This window comes from Dunckerocampus dactyliophorus, chromosome 3 (assembly GCF_027744805.1).
Source record: "Dunckerocampus dactyliophorus isolate RoL2022-P2 chromosome 3, RoL_Ddac_1.1, whole genome shotgun sequence".
Taxonomy (NCBI): domain Eukaryota; kingdom Metazoa; phylum Chordata; class Actinopteri; order Syngnathiformes; family Syngnathidae; genus Dunckerocampus; species Dunckerocampus dactyliophorus.
In genome coordinates, this window is record NC_072821.1 from 32,862,283 (window position 1) to 32,880,444 (window position 18,162).

Consider the following 18,162-nt stretch of genomic DNA (forward strand, 5'->3'; position numbering starts at 1 on the left):
TGATAACCTTTTTTTTCTCCCCGCTTTCCATGTTCAGGAGCTTTTAAGCCTTGCGAGCATCTTCTCGGCAGCTGGATGATTCGCCTGACGGTCTGGTTCATCTGCCTGTTGTCGCTGGTTTTTAACAGTCTGGTGCTGGCTGCGACATTCTTTCCTTCACGTTGCACCTTAGGCCACACCCACTGGCAGGCCCCGTCCGTCCCCCCAGCCAGGTTGCTGATGGGGCTTCTGGCCCTGGCTAACCTGCTGACAGGCCTGTACGTGGGCGTGTTGACGGTGTTGGACGTGGCAACGTGGGGATCCTTTGCCGAGTTTGGCGTGTGGTGGGAAATGGGGCCAGGGTGCCAGTTCACAGGCGCTCTGGCTGTCTTCTCCTCAGAATGGGCAGTTTTCCTGCTGTCTCTGGCAGCGGTGGAGCGCAGCGTGGCCGTGCGGGATATACTCGGCAAGGTGATGATGTCACCCAGAAGGAGCGGCCTCAACCGGAGAGGTTGTTGGAGAGGAGATCGACGCTTTGTCCTCACTGCTGGGCTGCTGGGGTTACTTGCCGCGACCGCGGCGTGCCTACCTCTCCTGACCTTCAATGACCGCTCTGCCTCACCGCTCTGCCTGCCCTTCGCCGGGGCTGAGAGTCCAACCCTCAGCGTCACCGTCGTTCTGGTCCTCCTCAACGCTCTGGCGTACCTCTTCACGGCAGCCGTGTACACACAACTGTACTGCCACCTTGGCAGGGTGGAACTGGTGGACCCCGAGCAGACAGGTGCCCTGCGCCATGTCGCGTGGCTCATTTTTACCAACTGCATCTTCTTCTGCCCTGTGGCGGCATTCTCCTTCGCCCCCCTCTTAACCGGATTGACCGCCGGCAGCCCGGAGATCGCCAAGTCTGTCACGCTCATTTTCTTCCCCCTCCCCGCGTGCGTCAACCCGGTTCTCTACGTTCTCTTCAGCCCGGCCTTCAGGGAGGACTGGCTTCGTTTGCGCAACTGCGGACGTTTGACCAGGGAGGCGAAAGCCGGCGTCGAAAGCCACAGAGACAACGAAGGTGGGGGATCGGAGCTCACAGATAGCCGCCGCTCCTCAGCGCATTTAGGCTTTGGCTGTGGAGTTTACTCTCAGCTTTGCGGTGAGACGGTTGTGTGCGAAAAGTGCGAGGCGGCGCTGCGTGCCAAGACCTGCTCTTCTGCCGTCTGCAGACACTTAGTGAAATCTCACAGCTGTCCCACCCTCCCGACAGGGGGGGCGGTGGCCACGTGCCAGCGCGCCGAGGGATTCTGGACAGAGAGCGTAACGCCGTCCGCTCAGTCCGAGTACGCCGACGAGGGAGACTCGTTCGTGTCTGACAGCTCAGACCAAGTCCAGGCGTGCGGCAGAGCCTGCTTCTGTCAGAGCAGGGGCCTCCCTCTGGTGCACTATTCATACAGCATACCTCGAGTCAAAGACTAACACGCTCTCTGTCACGTAACGTTAGCTCTGACAAGAGGACAGACAATGAATGTGCCAACTGTCCCGGTGAAAGACTACAGCAAGCACTTAGGTTGGTTTTGACTGCGTAAACAGACACATCCAATCATTTAAAGGGAACTTTTTGAGTCGCGTGTACGTGGAGGAGAAAATGCTGCCAAAAGGCGCTTGCGAGGCGTTGCAAATGTGCCTGCCCCTTGCCTTGGATGGGGCAGGACAAGCCTCAATTACTTTTTTAAGCTTTTCATGTAGTTTGAATAAGTCCTGTCAAATGTTTAAACTGTTCATTTTATACTGCTTTTTTTTTTTTGTTTTGTTTTTTTACGTAAATGTAGCAAATGTAATCATTGTAGAGTTTGAATGTACGAGTCGGGTGGTCCCCACCCCACAGAGGGAAATGTCTGGTCTTTGCCACGAGCCCGTGACTGGTATTTCTACCATACACGTGCTTGTATGAAGCCACCCAGACGATGAATGTGATCCTATATCACTGTTTAAAGCAACAGCTACGCTGGCTTGTTATGAGTGCTGTTGTTATTTATTGTTTGGATGGAAGATGTGTCCGTTGTTTGAAAGATGAACTTTTCAGTAATACACACTGTCACATTTCTTATCGTGTTGCAAATGGTGTTTCCTGGCAGTATATCAACTGGTACATCCAAACCTCGGTTTCGCAGGACAACCGAAGCAATTTTCCCTTAAGAAATAATGTAAATCCAATGAATCCCTTCCAGACATCCACAAATAAAACCCCAAAATACATTTTATCGAGAATTACATTTTTACATGCAGAAAATGTGACAATATTTCCCCTTTAAGAGAAAAGGTGTCGTGGGCACAGGGCAGCCAGAAGCCAATCAGACTGTGAGCTACGACATCGCTACTGTAAATGATAACACACGTGATGTGGGTCCAGGGTGTACCCTGCTTCTCGCCCTACTAGGCTCCAGCATACCCCGGTGACCTTAATGAGGATTAAGCGGCATAGAAGGCGGATGGAAGTCGGAGCCGCACATGAAGTGTTTTTGTTTAGGCTTGGGCTGCAACTATTTTTTTTTTAGTCTATCAATCTGAAGCTTGTTGTTTCCATTAATGGAGGAATCAGTTTGGCCTTGGACCAGGGGTGTCCAAACTTTTACCAGCGAGGGCCACATAGTGGAAAATGAAAGAATACATCTTTGTCACTTTGACATTTTGTAAAGCAACACATGTGGATAAGCTAAGAAGTTATATACAGTATATATATATTTATTTTTTCAAACTGCTTGTCAGCTTTGTCTTATAGGTGGAAATGTCTTAGTATCAACTTGCTATCTGCTTTTTCCCATTTTTGCTGTTTAAATATTCCTGACATTTCAACTTTAAGTAATCCTGGTACGCTATTTTTTTTTTTATTCCAGCTTTTTGTTTTCCCGCAATATTGCGACATGACATCTTTTAAATATAAATGGCATGTTTGTTCCTTAATATTTCAACTCCATGCTACTAAAATGAAAATTTTTCCCATATTACAAGTTTTTGCTCTGAAAATTGCATTTTTTTTCTTGTTTTACGGCTTTTGTTTGTATATATATATATATTTTTTTGTTTGTTTTTTTTTACTTTTTTCAGCTATTTTTCCCATTTCTGTTTTTTTTAATTTTCCAACTATTGCAACTTTCTTGTAAATTTTCTTGACTTTATTCCCATATTTTATTATATAACTTACTAACTTTATCATATTAGTTTTTTTTTCTCCAACGTACTGTAATTCTCCCAAATTTTTTTCTTTAACATTTCAACTTTACGCTACTAAAATGACATTTTTCCACACAATATTGCGAGTTAATGCTGTGAAAATTGCGGCTTTTTTTTTTCTTGTTACAATACGACTTTTTTCTCTTAATATTGTGACTTAACGCTCCAGAAATTAGAGCTGTTTTTTTCCCCCCAACTTTTTTCATGTACATTTTCTTAAATCACTTTCTCATCAAAATATTATGGGAATAAAGTCATAGTATTGCTATGACTTTATTCCCATAATATTTTGATGATGTTCTTGTCCAGCCTACCGGTCATTTGCCATTTTCCCCTAATATAATTTAATTAACTTAATTAAAATCGCATCACGTTTAATATTTAAACTTTATACTACCGAAATGAGCGTTTGTCCACATAGTAGTAAGAGTTTGAATGTTGCGTTTTTTTCTTGTTACAATGCAACTTTTTTTCCTCATATTTTGACTTTATTCTCCAAAAATAAGTTGTTTTTTTTCCCATTTGTTTTCTTTTTTGTTTGTTTTTTTTTTTTTTTTACTATTTAAACTTTATTTTTTTATGACTTTATGCTTAGATTTTGATATTATTTTCATATAATAATGTTGTATTTTTATAATGTCCTGCAGGCCAATAAAAAAAAAACAAACCCTGGGCCACACTTTGGACACCCCTGCCCTCAACAGCCCAAATCAATATGAAGCAAACACAAACAGTTGGTGGTTTGGTCGGCAACATATCAGAAAAGAAGTACAAATGTCCATCACTGATTTTGCAAAGTCAAAACTGATGTTTGTGAATATCCTCTTTTACCTAAAACACAAAGATAATAGGTCTGCTTTCATGGATGGCCAAGGACATTAAAAAATATTTCTATTCTAGAGGTCGAAATCAGGATATTTACATTTTGAAATCACAAAAACAATGAATCGAACACCAAAATAGGTGTCTAATTGGATAATTAGTTAACTATTGCAGCTCTAGCTTGATTCCGTGGAATAATACACGAGCAAAGTGACTCCTGTAGGTGGTTGTATGAGACAGTGTACGAAAACTGGGAAGGAAATGTTGTGGGAAACCGAGGTTTGGCTGTCCGTGCAAATCGCTCCGCTGTTCATTCTGTCCTCACCTACAGGTTCAATTTTCTAATTATTTGCTTCATACATTTTGCTTGCAATGTTTATCTGCCAGGATCAGGTTGCTTCGATGCAGGACGAGGTTCCAATATGCGCTTTTAGGAACACTCTGTTTGCACTTTGTAGTCATTTTCATTTCATTTCATTTCTTGGTGACTCAATCAATCAATATTTCTCTTAGAGGAATGTCTACTACTTTGATTTGTGTTAATTGGCCTTTCAGGAATGCAACCAATTAGACGTTGGCTCCACCAGCAAGACAGTATGGTCTCCTTAAGTGAATCTTAATGCCAGCATTGTGTAGCGCGCCTTTTGTGCTCTGTTGCGCCTGCCAAAATGTCCTTTTTGATTGTGTGACGTATCTCCTCTTCCAGCTCATGGAAATGTATCTTTCTGTAGTCGGAACTTGTTTTATTTTGGTGTAAATTATTTGAACAAACACATCATTGCAACTGGGATGCTACTTTAGGAAGCTACCTCCTCAGTTGGAGTAAATAGTGCCCCTCCCCCCCCGCCTTTCCCCACCGACATTGTTCCTATTCTCATGTTTGAACATAAGTGCTAATTATGGGAGGAATATATGTTCTGTATACTGTGATTTTTGGGTTTTTTGGATACGGTCTTGTGGGGAAAAAACGTTTAGCACAAACACAGACTGGGTTGCCCGTGCTCTTTTTCTGATATTAAATCCCCAAAAGCTTGACCTTGCAATTTCAAGCATCACCTTGAAATTTGGTACACACCCGTTGGGGACTGACCAGTACATGCCTGTAAAATTTTAGCAAGATTGGTCAAAAAACACGGCTGCCGTCAACATATGTGTTATAGTTTTAGGGCCACATTGGGGGGGAAACAAAATCTGCGATTTTGAGAATTAAGTTGTAAATTTACGAGGAAAAAGTTATAAATTCACGAGAATAAAGCCGTAAATTTACAAGGGAAAAAAAGTTGTATATTTCTGAGAATAAAGTCGTAAAGTTACGTTTTTTTTCCTCATTCTCAGATTTTAATACTCCGTAACAGGCATTTCCCCAGACAGCTATTTAAATGGGGGACTTACGTGACCTTTGGCCTTGGGCAAAGGAAATATTCCAACTTTTTCTCTCGTAAATTTACGACTTTATTTTTGTAAATTTGACCTTTTTTCTTGCTAATTTACAAATTTGTTAACTGACGGTTACGACTTTATTCTCGAGATCTCCGATTGCTTTCTTTCAATGTGGCCATAATATTCGGTTGTCGTATTACACGTACGCTCGCATGTTTTCCAAAGCATTTTCAACGCAACCCGTCGGGAACGCCACAAAAAGGGTGTGCTAGTTTTTCCCACGACTGTATACAAAAATAATACAAGGCAAGTCGATTTGTGTTCATTTCGCCCTTGTCTTTTTACATGTGAGATCTTCCCAGGCTGTTTTTTATCTGCTCATGTAGAAAGAATGTGAATAAATCTGGACGAACCCAACCATTTTCTACCAAGACTCTTTACAGGAGCAAAAAAAAACAACCAAAAAACGGCAACAATGGAAAAATCAGGAGTAATTTTCCACGAATAAAGTCAAAATATTGAGAGGAAAAAAAAACGTTATACGCAAACAAAAAAGTCAGAATTTTTACGACAAACTCATATGTGGAAAAATAGTCATTTTAGTAGCATAAAGTAAAAAAAAAAAAAAGTTGTGATATGAGAAACAAGGAAATTAAGTTGTCAAAATATTGTGGGAATAAAGTCATAATATGCTCCGATGAGGGTTTTATGCTGCCGATTCCTCTACCGACCATCCAGGACTGAAATCGGCCGATACGCATTTTCTATGCTATCCCAGCTGACTTGGGGCGAGAGGTGGGGTCCACCCTGGGCTGCCAGCTGGAATTGTACGAGAATAAACTCATAATATCATGAGTAAAAATAACATAATTTTAGTAGCATAGAGTTGAAATACTTAAGTTGTTATTTTACTGTTGTAATATTATCAGAAACACAAAATAAAGTTGTAATTTCTGAAGAACTGGGTTGACGAAACAGTTATAATACTTAAAAAACACAAAAAAACCCCAGCAAAAATGGGGGGAAAAAGAGCAAAGTTCGTTCTAATACGCTTTTTCACCCACAGAATAGAAGTGTGTATATATAACCTGTTAGCGTGTCTACAGTACATGAGTTGATTTACAAAATATCAAAGGTGCAAAGTTGCATCCTTTTTATTTTTCACGACGTTGCCCTCGCTGGAAAACCGTCTTGACGCCTCTGGGGTACAGGCAGTCCTCACGTCGTGACTTTTCATCGTTTTTGTGCAAAAAGAAACGGGGACAGTTACAGTACGTGTGTGGCAGAAGAATACGTAATCGCACATCGCTACACTAACGGAGGTCACTTCTGTTCTTTTTTGTTAACTTTCCCCCCCCCCCCTTCATTATGTCTCCCAAGTGGGAGACTGGCTCTACTAATGGCAGTGCGCCAAGGAAAAGGAAAGTGTAACGTGAATTTATTTATTTTTTTCATAAAATGTGAGGAAAAAAAAACATCGGGGATTAAAAGGGTGTCTTTGAATGTGTAAAAGGATCTGCTCCTATCAAATGAGCATTGATTTAGGCAAAAAATAAAATGTTCTTAAATATGTACACTTTTTTTTAGGCAGTGTTCAAAGCCGTGGAGTTGGAGCCGCGATGTGGTGAGGAAGGACTGTATAACCTTTCACCACATCCCTCTTACGCGCCACTCTACTCCACAACGTTGTCTAGCCCGTGTTTGATTCCTGTGTTGAAGCTATTTTTAACTCGTCAGGCCTCGCAGCTCTTACATGCTGGGAGTAGCTGGGGTCAAAAGTCACCCCACTTGAGAATCTTTTGCTTGATTTTCCTTCATGGCTTCTTTTTTTTAGTTTGGCAGCATTGCAGCCCTTTTTTTTTTTCATTTCATTAGTAACAAGATACATTACTGCGGTACCTTACTTTTTGCTATTTATTTGTTCCAAAAAGAACAGAAACATACGCAAACCAAATACATTTTTCCCATAAGAAATAATGTAAATCTAATTAATCCATTCCAGAAACCCAGAAACGTTAACACAAAACATGTTTTTATAGTTTCACATGCAGCAAACATTTGGAAATGCGTATAAAAACTGATAAATGATGAATAAAAGGGATGAATGAACATTTAGGTTGCTTTTACCTTCACTGAAGACGTGGTGTGACTGAAAACAAGAAGGTGACGGTGGTTGATCCCGCCATCACATCGTGTCTTTGGTAACAGTTGTCTTTAATAAAGGTAGAAGTAACCTTAAATGTTCATTTATCCCTTTACCTGTATTTAGGATTGTTTTATCATAAATATGAAGCTGTAATTATTCAACTATAAAAACGTGTTTCGTGACAGCATTTTTGAGAGTCAAACTGATGATGACAGACGGGCGAAGTAACTTCCGTCTCCGGTTGACATTTTGTTTAGCTAGGCGATAGGATGCTAACAAAGAAGGATGTTTTCTGATGAACAAAAAGTACATTAAGAACACAGTTGGATTCACACAGGGTATTAACAACACGCCATATTGTACGCTAACCGGAGAATGCATGCAAACAGAGCCAAAACTGTGGCGTAAAATTGGGGAAAAAAACACGCTTACCAGGGCAGATGCTAACAGCGGTTCCACTGTGTTTTGTAAACCAAGTACAGTTTTCCCTCGTTATTCACTTTTCTCAGACAGGCGTTAACATTTTCTCACCTTTCAAATTTCGTTTGAATTCTAATCACCGATCTACTAGGTTGAACACAAGAAATTATCAAGTGACTCACACGTATTCACTCCTCTGACTGTGCCTCGTCCCGGCGCCATTTAGCTGTCATGTTTTTTTGTATCCTTGTTAAAACATATCGCTCCTGCTCCTCTTCGTCGTCCCACTCCGTGAACCAGAGATTCATTTAGCCGGTTCGCTGTTTCTTCTTCTTCTGTTGTTTATTGGCAGTTAGCAAGCAGCTCACGCAGTTAGCGAGTTTGCTAGCGGCCATTGACCACAACGTGAAACGGCATGAAGGAGATTGATTGGCTGTAGACCACTGTCAATCAGGACGCACAACACAATAGGCGGGTTCTCCCTTAGCCCATAAGGACTGTTATGGCTCCATATTTAGCCGGCTCTTGCCTACTGTGGGTTCCTAATAGGCTGGTACAGGCAGTAAACACACACTGGGACGAGGTGGAGCTGCACTGTCTTCAACTCTCACATGAGTATATAACACCCTCTACTGGTAGAAGTAGGAAATACAATAAAATTTGGGTTTTAGAGCTCGATGTGTAAAACAGTGCCAGCTCCAGTCCCGCGGCTCGCGCATGCGTGATTCATTTGCACTTTCCATGCGCAGAGCTGCGCATCATGGCTTGTGACCGCCTTTGGGCGGGGCGGAGCTGTCAACAGGACCCGCCGCTGCTCAGTGAGAACACAAAATGCAGAACAATACGTGCTTTCACCATACCAGAAAGCAAGTCGCTAGATTTGTCGCTTTTGAGGCGCTATGTCGTCAAGGGGAGTTGGAATGTCGCCAGATCTAGCGACAACACTGTTGGCAACACTGATTGGGTGTGTGATTCAAGATGGCTGAATGGAGTATATAGTAATCCCTCGTTTATCACGGTTAATTGGTTGGCACAGAAAGTTTATGATTTTCTGAATAAGGTTTTTAACATTATTTGAGCCCTGTATACATGAAATAACACTACAATAATCACTTTTACACTCTAGTATTCTTTTTTTGTATCACGTTGTGCCGGCTACGGTATCACTGCAAGGACAAAAGACGGCTGCTGCTAGCATAGCAAGCTAGCAAACTAATTAGTTAGCCTCTCCAATTTACTTATTTTAAACTTAGTGTTTCAAACAGAGTGGGGAAGAAGGGCTCATGAGTCATGAACACTGACCTTAACTGAAGCAAGTGAGGCCTGCAGTTCTTTGGATGTTGTTGTGGGGTCTTTTGTGACCTCTTGGATGAGTCGTGGCTGCACCCTTGGGGTTCTTTTGGTTGGTCGGTCACTCCTGGGAAGGTTCACCACTGTTCCATGTTTTTGTCGTGTTTTGTTGTGAATAATGGCTCTCACTGTGGTTTGCTGGAGTCCCGAAGCTTTAGAAATGGCTTTATAACCTTTTCCAGACTGATAGATCTCAATTTATCGCTTTTTCACACAGGGCCATGTAGGTTTGGATTTTTTTTCTCCCTTAATAATAACAAGTTTCATTTAAAAACTGCATTTTGTGCTCAGTTGTGTTGTCATTGACTACTTTTGAAATTTGTTTGATGATCTGAAACATTTAAGTGTGACAAACATGCAAAAAAAATATATATATATATATATATCAGGAAGGGGGCAAACACTTTTTCATAACAGTGTGTACACACTGGTCACTAGGCGTCAGTAATGGTGAAACACACAAGCACCAGACTGGATCGCCGGAACAACAGGCTTTTATTGCAGGTCTGAATGATCTCACAGCAGGCACAATAATAACATAATAAACATCAATATTATGTTATTGCTGCGATAAAGACTTTCAGTACGTGCGTAAGAATTAGCACCTTGCGTTTGTTCTGCATTCTGCAAGTGTCATGAGGAAGAGCAGATGGACACACTTTGTTAATATTCATGGGAAGGAAGTGCGAGCCACATGAAAGTTTTATTTCATTCAATGTGATGTGTAACATAACAGTCTGCAATGGAGACAAAAAGAAAACGTGGCGAACGTGCATGCAGTGTGACAGGTGCCGCAGACGCTGGATCCTCCCACTTTACTTCTTTTCTTCTTTTGCAATTTGAGCTGCGAGGACGGCAAAAAACATACAAATCCATCAGCAATCCGGGTGGATTAAGGAATACAATAATCCCTCACCATGGTCACAATTTTTTAAATATATATTACTTAATAAATCATGCTGTTTCGTGGTTGAATACAGCCTATTAGTAAAAAAAAAAAAAAAAAAAGCATTTTTCAGCAAATCGTAGTCATTTTTTTTACTTAAATTCTGCATTTTCAAGCACAAAAATTGCTAAACGAAAATGCAAATATAAGGCATTCAGAAGACACATTCAAAGATGTTGCGATGACATGTAGCATTCTACACTGGCCACTAGATGTCAGTAATGTCACACTGATGAGGCAGTAGCCACCACAGGAAGTACTTTCTAGAACAGGAAGCAAAAAAAAAAAAAAACTCTCCTCGTGCTATTGTGAGTTTTTATCAGGGCTGCCCGAAGTGCAGCCTGCAGCACATTCTAAAAAAAATCTTTAAAAAACAAACAAAAAAAGTTAAAATCTGCAATAATTTAATTTTAAAGTCACAATATTAAGAGGAAAAACGTAATAATACAGAGAATAAAGTTTAAATATTAAATAAAAATAGTTTTTAAAAAGTTGTAATATTATGAGAAACAGTAAAACATTGAATAAAGTTGTCATTTTTGGAAAATTAGGTTGCGGAAAAGTTATAGTGAGATAAAGTCCAAATATTTTGGCAATAAAGTCATAATGTTACGGGAAGAAAATTTGCAAGAAGAAAGTTGAAATGAACATTGAAGAAATAACAGCAAATAACGGAAACAAAACAACCCTAGCATTACAAGAATGAAGTCAAAATATTAAGAGAAAAAGTTGTATTCTAACAAGTAAAAAAGTCCTTTTACAAGAATAACCTGGTAATATAACATACCTGTATATACATAATGTCATTTCAGCAGCATAGAGTTGGAATATTAAAGAAAGATGTTAAAGAAAACGTAAGTCCTACTATGAGAAACTATTTTTTGAATAATTAGGTTGGTTGAAGGAAAAATGTGTAAATAAAGTTCAAATATTATGGAAATAAAGTCATAATATTACGAAAAGAAGATTTCCAAAGATTATTTAAGAAGAAAGTTGAAATATTTGGAAAATCCCCCCCCAAAAAAAATCAGCAAAAATGAGCAAAGACGGAAGTTCATAGTAATAACACGCAAGATGTCAAGATTTTCTTAAAATATGCATAACTTTTTAGCACATCTCCATGCGTTGCTTTACAAAATGGCAAAGTGGCAACGTTGCCTCCTTTCATTTTTCACTATGTGGCCCTCACTGGAAAAAAGTTTGAACCCCCTTGGTCTATATTAGATCTTATTAGCTCTTATTATGTCTACTATATTGGGTAATAGGAGTGTAAAGGTGACTGTAGGAGTGGTATTTCATGTCTGGAGGGCTCTAATAATGTTAAAAAAAAACTTATTTAGAATGTTGTAAACAGGTTTTCTTTGCTCTAACTATGAAAATATTCCATGTATAAATAAATAACGAATCCTACTTGGCGGAAATTCACCTATCACGGCCGGGTATGGACCCAATTAACTGTGATAAAGGAGGGATTACGGTACTATGCTTATTTGTTGTTATTTTTGCTTATTTGTTTAAAGTTATATCCTCCCTAAACTAATCTAATCTTCCAAGAATGCTTCCAAGAAAAATGGCATAGTTTTTAGTACATCGTACATCGTACATCGTACATACATGACTGCAACAGTCATGTCGTATGGGTTTAATTCTGTTCCCATTTAAAAGATATATCGGTAAATTTGAGGACATACAATGCATGTAAACACGCGTTTCTTAAAAAAAACACATGTCATGTCTCTGTGTCCGGATACTTACGGCGAACCTCCAGCTTACACTCCACGACGTCTTCCCCGCTGTCGTTGACCGCTTTGCACATGTACACCCCTCCATCAAATGGACACGGCTTCCGGATCTCCAGAGTCAGGACACCTTGTTTACTGAGCATTCTGTACTTGGCTTCATTTGTGATGTCCATCTTGTTTTTGTACCAGGTCACTTTAGGCTAACGTCATACGAGACCGTATCAGTCGATGCAGTGATGCCACATGTTAGGGTTAACTCGCTGGATGTTATTGCAAGGTGACGTTAATTAGTGGATACAAAGAGTATATCCGTATCGAGGTTTGTTGTTCTGCTAGCACATGTCCTACAAAAAAGGATTCCTGGCATGATTCATCAAAATTGCTTATATATGTTATATATTGTTTGTAATTATGGTCTACATTGTTAGATTTTTTTTTAAGCGAAAAATACATTTTCAAAAATGATAGTTGTAGTTCATTTCCGGAAGTGGCGTCATCGGGGTGACGCCTCTCAGCTAAATCAGAGTAAACAAACGCTTCTCGGGGTAGATCGTCGACTTGATTCAGTATGTTTCTTATCAAAATAGTAGTCATGGCAAAATGTTGTGTTGCTGCTGGATGCTCATCGTATCCAAGTGATACTGTAAGTTTGTTTTCTTTTCAAACACAGGAAGGTTTAAGACAAAAATGGACGAAGCAAGTGCAGAGAACGAGGGACAGATGGACGCCCACCTCGAGTTTTGTTCTCTGCAGTGATCATTTCACTGATCAGTGCTTTGAAGGAACACCTTTGGCTTGAAAGTATGGTATGAGCACGTTATGAAAAAGGATCCTATTCCGCCGGTACACAGGAAAAAAATGACAAGAACGACATCAAAGTTGCCACACAGCAGAGTAGGTCATGTCTTGTTTGCATAATGTCTTCTAAACACTACTCCACGAGAGCGACAAGGCTGCGAAACATTATACATGTTATGTAAACATCGTTGACAGCAATACTGTGGGGGAAATATGGAACAAAAAAGGCTCTAAAGACCCTTTACGCTCATTAAGAAGCTGATTTAAAACATGAATTGAAGGATAAGCAACTCCAGAGTAATTTACACTTACCATTCTGTGTTTTGAAGGCGACCAATCTTCATCTCCATGTCTTAAGGCTTAAGTCCATGTTCTGCAAGTTCTCTATTTCACCTCCAAATGTTTCTCCCTTCTTTTCTCCTGGAAGACTATTGCCATCTTCGCTATAATCACTGTAAACATCCTCTGTCTCGTACACCGCTATGTTTGCATAGCTGAGTGACAGTACCGGTACTCCTACGACGTCGCTTCTGGAAATGCGAATGAACAGCGAGCGCTAGCTCGTCATGGCTGCCACCATGAACTATTAATGTAATTTTTGCCATTTTACTGTTCGCTTTCAAAAATCAAACAATGTAGAACATAATTACAAGCAACATATAACATATTTAAGCAAAGTTGAGAAATCATGTCGGGGTCCCTTTAACCTTGATTTTAGGTCGTCTTTTCCACCTCACTGACCTTGGGAATGCCTCTGACAGAGCAGCTGAGGGTGGCGTTGTATCCCGCAATCACTGAACGGTTCACTAAGGGATGTGTGAACTTGGGAGCCTCAGAGAAGTCGGGTTCCTTGTAAGTGGGAGACTTGTAGTCCATGCCTGCAGACATATTGGTTACATTTAGACAGCTTTATTTCATTCATGGCAATGTCTCTATGTCCTTACGGTCCCACCTACCAGTTTTCTGGATGTAGACGCCGTCCTTTGTTTGGCAGGGTTCTGGACTGTGACCCACCAGGTTGATGGTAAAGACTCGAAAGACATACTCGTTACCCATGATGAGGTCGGACACAACACAGTTGGTTCTGCGGTACTGGTCGAAGACTGTGAACCACTCCTTAAAAGGTAGAAATAAAACAAGGTCATGGCAAAATGATAAAAGATGGTCATTCAAAAATATACAGGTTCCATATGAAGTTCCATTCCGAGGATGCATAGTCACACTGTACACAGAACACATAAAGGACATTTAAAATCTAGTAATAAAAACGCTAAATACAATTATTACTGTTGCAGTCATAGCAGCAGATCCTTTAACATGCTCAAGGATCCTGCAGCAGTTTTGTGAAGCGTTAGTTTTGTGATCTCCGGCAGCTGAGTTTGCTGACGTTGTTTTGGCGTGGTCCAACCGACTTTCAGGTCGAGCCAAGTCCGAAGTCACAGGTTTGAAATTTTCAAGTCCTTACAAGTCATAAGCCCTGGTTTATTCCAGCAGTGTCCAAACTTTTTCCAGAGAGGGCCACATTGTGAAAAATGAAAGGATGCAACTTTACCACTTTGATATTTTGTAAAAATATGCTAATAAGTTCTATATATTTCAAGAAAACACCGCATCTCAGCTTTGTCATGTAGGTGAAAAAGCTTATTCGTATCAATTCACTCTTTGCTCTTTTTTCCTCATTTTTGCAGTTTTTATTTTTTTCAAATATTGTAATTTTCTTTTTAAATAATCTTTATCAATTTTCTTTTCGGAATATTATGACTTTATTGACATAATATAACTTTTTCCCCAACCTAATTTTAAAAAAATTCCAACTTTGTTTTGTTGTTTGTTTCTCATGAGAGTTTAAAAAATAGCATGTTTTCTTTAATATTTCAACTTTATGCTACTAAAATGGCAATATTTTTCCTCATAATATTGGGAGGTTATCCTCATAAAATTGCAACTTTTCTTCTTTTTAGGATACAACATTTGTTTTTTTTTATATTTTGACTTTATTCTTGTAAAATTACAGTTGTTTTTTTTTCCATTTTTTACATTTTCCAGCTATTTAAATTTTCTCATAATTACCTGATTCCCATATTTTTTACTTTATTCTCGTAACATTCTTTTTCCGCAATCTAACTTGCCAAAAAATTAACTTGAATGGTTCGATGCAGCAAATGTAACATTGCATTATTCATGTCAAATTACAACTTTTTCCTCTTAATATTTTGACTTTAATCTTGTAAAGTGACTCATTTTAACATTTTTGCTGCATTGTTGGGTTCTCTTGTTAAATAATATTTTTAGAATGTGCCGCGGGCCACACTTTGGACAGCCCGTCTTTAGTGTCTCCCAAATAAAATGCCCTTTTAACAATGAAACAATCTATAAAATTTAATAAATACATTGAATGCATTTGTCTTTTATTTTTTGCATAAAATAAGACCAGTGTGACAAGACTTAGTCACAGAAAAAAGTGCTGACACAGCGTCCAGGTTTTAGTCAGTGCACAGAAATGTAATCCACATTTGTGGTTTGTTCTTAAACCTGATTGGACATCAGTGAGGCTGATTCAAAGGGAAAATATGTTGTATAGCTGGGAATTACTGTATAAAATACTTTGAATGGGGACACGTTTATCTAAACAACATGTTCTCAAGTCATCAGACTAAAGTTGGAGTCAAGTCCAACACATTCACTGAAAATCTCAAGTATTTTCAAATCATCAGACTGAAGTCCGAGTCAAATCCTGAGTCATAGATGTCAAAGTACAAGTCAAGTTGCAAGTCTTTGATGATATTGTCAAGTCGAGTCCAAAGTCATCAAAATTGTGACTCAAGTCCTATAACTGTAGTCCTACAACTAGTTATCGAGCAAGTCTTGTGTTTAGAGAACAAAATAAAGTTTTTAATTTATTTATTGAACCACGAAACGTAACACGGAACGACATGAACCACCTGACCACAGATCTTCACCCTTCCAATGTTAAAGCCACACTTACGCCCTTCCCAACAGGGGATAAGTGTTCTCGTTTTTGTACCATTTCTTGTGTTTTAGACTAATTTGTCGTAAATCACAAACACAGTAAGCACTAACATTAATCATATCTAGAAAATGAGATGTACATGATCGAATCGTATTGTCATGACTCAGTAGGACACAGATTTCCTTAAAGGGCTCCGTAGGACCAACCACTGTAAAGTTAACTTCAGCTCTGCAGACAGACTGTCGAAATGAGGTTGAGGAGATTAGGACATTCCTGAAGGTGGCAGACGGGAGGTGGGCTCATAATGCTTTTAGGCCGCAGGGCAGCTTGTACTGTGTCCAATTGGATGTTAAACTACAAGCTGGCTAGTAAAGCTTGTGGTGACCAATCTGCAACTGAATGAAATCTGCTTTAATTAAATCGATACATTGCATACAGTGCATGTGTACATGAAAAAATACAGTATGGTACTCCTTCAGAGACAAAACACTTTACAACAGTGGTTCAGAATTATTTTTTGTCATGCCCTCCGTAGGAGACAGACATTTTTTTGCAAACATTGGTCGATTGTCAGCTTCACCAGCTTATTCCTTTTCAAAAAGGTACAGTATACGGCTTTTTAACATTTGTTTTTGTGGCGCAAAATCTGCGACAATGTTGCTTATATTGTATAAGTACTAAATTCAAGAAATAATTCTAAGATGGTGTCTGTATTTCTCGTCTTTGTCAACAATCATGTATTCAATGACGGTAAAAGTAACCTTGAATGTTCATTTATCCCTTTCATTCATCATTTGTATGCATTTCGAATTGTTTTATATGCACGGCTCAGATCAAGGGTACCCTTGGCTGTCTTCAGCTTCACTTGAGTAGTATTTGAAGTTGTTGTTTTAACAATGTGTACTATCCCTACCACTCTGACGTTTATAGAGTGAGGAAGCTTACCAAACCATAAATTAAGCCTGTTCATGTTTTTATTTTGCGCTAGCACGGCTATGTTGTAAAAAAGTGTCTATATCTGGACATTGAAATGTTACATGTAAAGCATGTCTACTTTTGTTGTGAAATTAACAATATTCTCTCTGATAATTTTGTCATGATTTCTACTTAGAATTAAAGAATGATGTCTGAAATTGGTTTCTAATGTGTTTTATTCAAATATTCTCAGTGTAAAAAAAAAAAAACTGTTGTATAATCATTAGTGAAAAGTACATAACCTTTGTGTCCGCCTGCTGATGAAAATTTTGAGGAACATAATTCGATGGAAAAACAAACCCCATGATGATTACAATGGTATATAATCATGGAATAATTACTCAACTCTGCAACAAAAATTATTTTTTGTGTATAAAAGACTAAAATAAGATAATTTGAACAACAGTCTAACACACCCAAATTTCGTGTCTGGCCCGTTATGTACGGACACTTCGAGCTCACAGCGTAGATTGCGTATTGCTAGTAAATATTGAATTTGAAAATAAAAAGAGCCTTCTTGGGCCAAACAAAACTTGTATCCTTCCGCCGGTTATTCGCCAAATACGCGTTCAGCAGGGGCATGTGTCATCGTGTCCGCCATTTTGTGTCAGCGTTATGTACGTTCAGTCACGATTTCGGAGAAGCAGTATCATTGAATTCGACGAGCAATCGGCGGTTTAACGACCATTGTCAAGTCTAAGGTAAGATTTTTTTTCATTTTTATATACATTGGAGAAGATCTTTATGCACTTTGAAATGATTTTTTTCGTCGGGTGAGTTACAAAGTCTGTGTTTATCGAGCAGTGTAACTCGTTTTGACAGCCGTTGTTTTGGCCTCTCGTAGGTAGCCGTTCGTGTCCTAGTTATGTACGTGCACAAAGCGCCAAAAAACCCCCACAGAGTTATGTACTTATGTAAGAAAGAGTGATCTTCGGAGGGTTGCTATGGGAAATGGAAGATGTCTCGAGCTCTGGTATGTCTGCAATGTTTGAAGTTTGTGTTGATAACATTACCAAGGTCCACCCACGAGTTTGAAATTTTACCCAAAATGTAACACTTGGGTACCCTTGATCTGAGCCATGCACTTATGCATGTAAAACTATTATTGTAAACCTATAAAAGTGTGTTTTGTGTTAACAATGTAGCTTTAACTGTATTAGTTAGCAAAGAACTGCTGACTGAGACTTCCGGTTCCTGTTTCCATGTATCAGCAACGTTTTGTGATATATAAATGAAGAACTCACGGAGTGTATTGATAACACGACGAGACCCGTGCCGTATTGTAGGCTAACCGGAAAACGTACGCAAACCGAGATTCCACTGTAGCATTTACATCCAGTTTGTTCTCGGAGTACTGCAGTAATCGGGATGTACAGTAGCTACGGCCATGGAGACGTGAAAAGTGTCATTCCTG

At 39.5% G+C, this 18,162-nt stretch overlaps 2 protein-coding genes across 2 annotated transcripts in view; one reads left to right on the top strand and one right to left on the bottom strand.

Annotated features, from left to right (window-relative positions):
• The window catches only part of lgr4 (leucine-rich repeat containing G protein-coupled receptor 4), a 62,231-nt gene extending 44,598 nt beyond the window's left edge, over nt 1-17,633 (top strand). Inside the window, exon 18 of the mRNA XM_054769872.1 lies at nt 38-17,633. Within this exon, the coding sequence (XP_054625847.1) occupies nt 38-1,443 (1,406 nt within the window). The 3' untranslated portion in view covers nt 1,444-17,633. The remainder of the gene's footprint in view (nt 1-37) is intronic.
• Nucleotides 9,978-18,162, bottom strand: part of mybpc3 (myosin binding protein C3) — a 42,273-nt gene continuing 34,088 nt past the window's right edge. Inside the window, exons 28-31 of the mRNA XM_054769874.1 lie at nt 13,759-13,918; nt 13,544-13,680; nt 12,018-12,204; nt 9,978-10,160 (exon numbers count right to left, since the gene is read on the bottom strand). Of these exons, the coding sequence (XP_054625849.1) occupies nt 10,132-10,160; nt 12,018-12,204; nt 13,544-13,680; nt 13,759-13,918 (513 nt within the window). The 3' untranslated portion in view covers nt 9,978-10,131. The remainder of the gene's footprint in view (nt 10,161-12,017; nt 12,205-13,543; nt 13,681-13,758; nt 13,919-18,162) is intronic.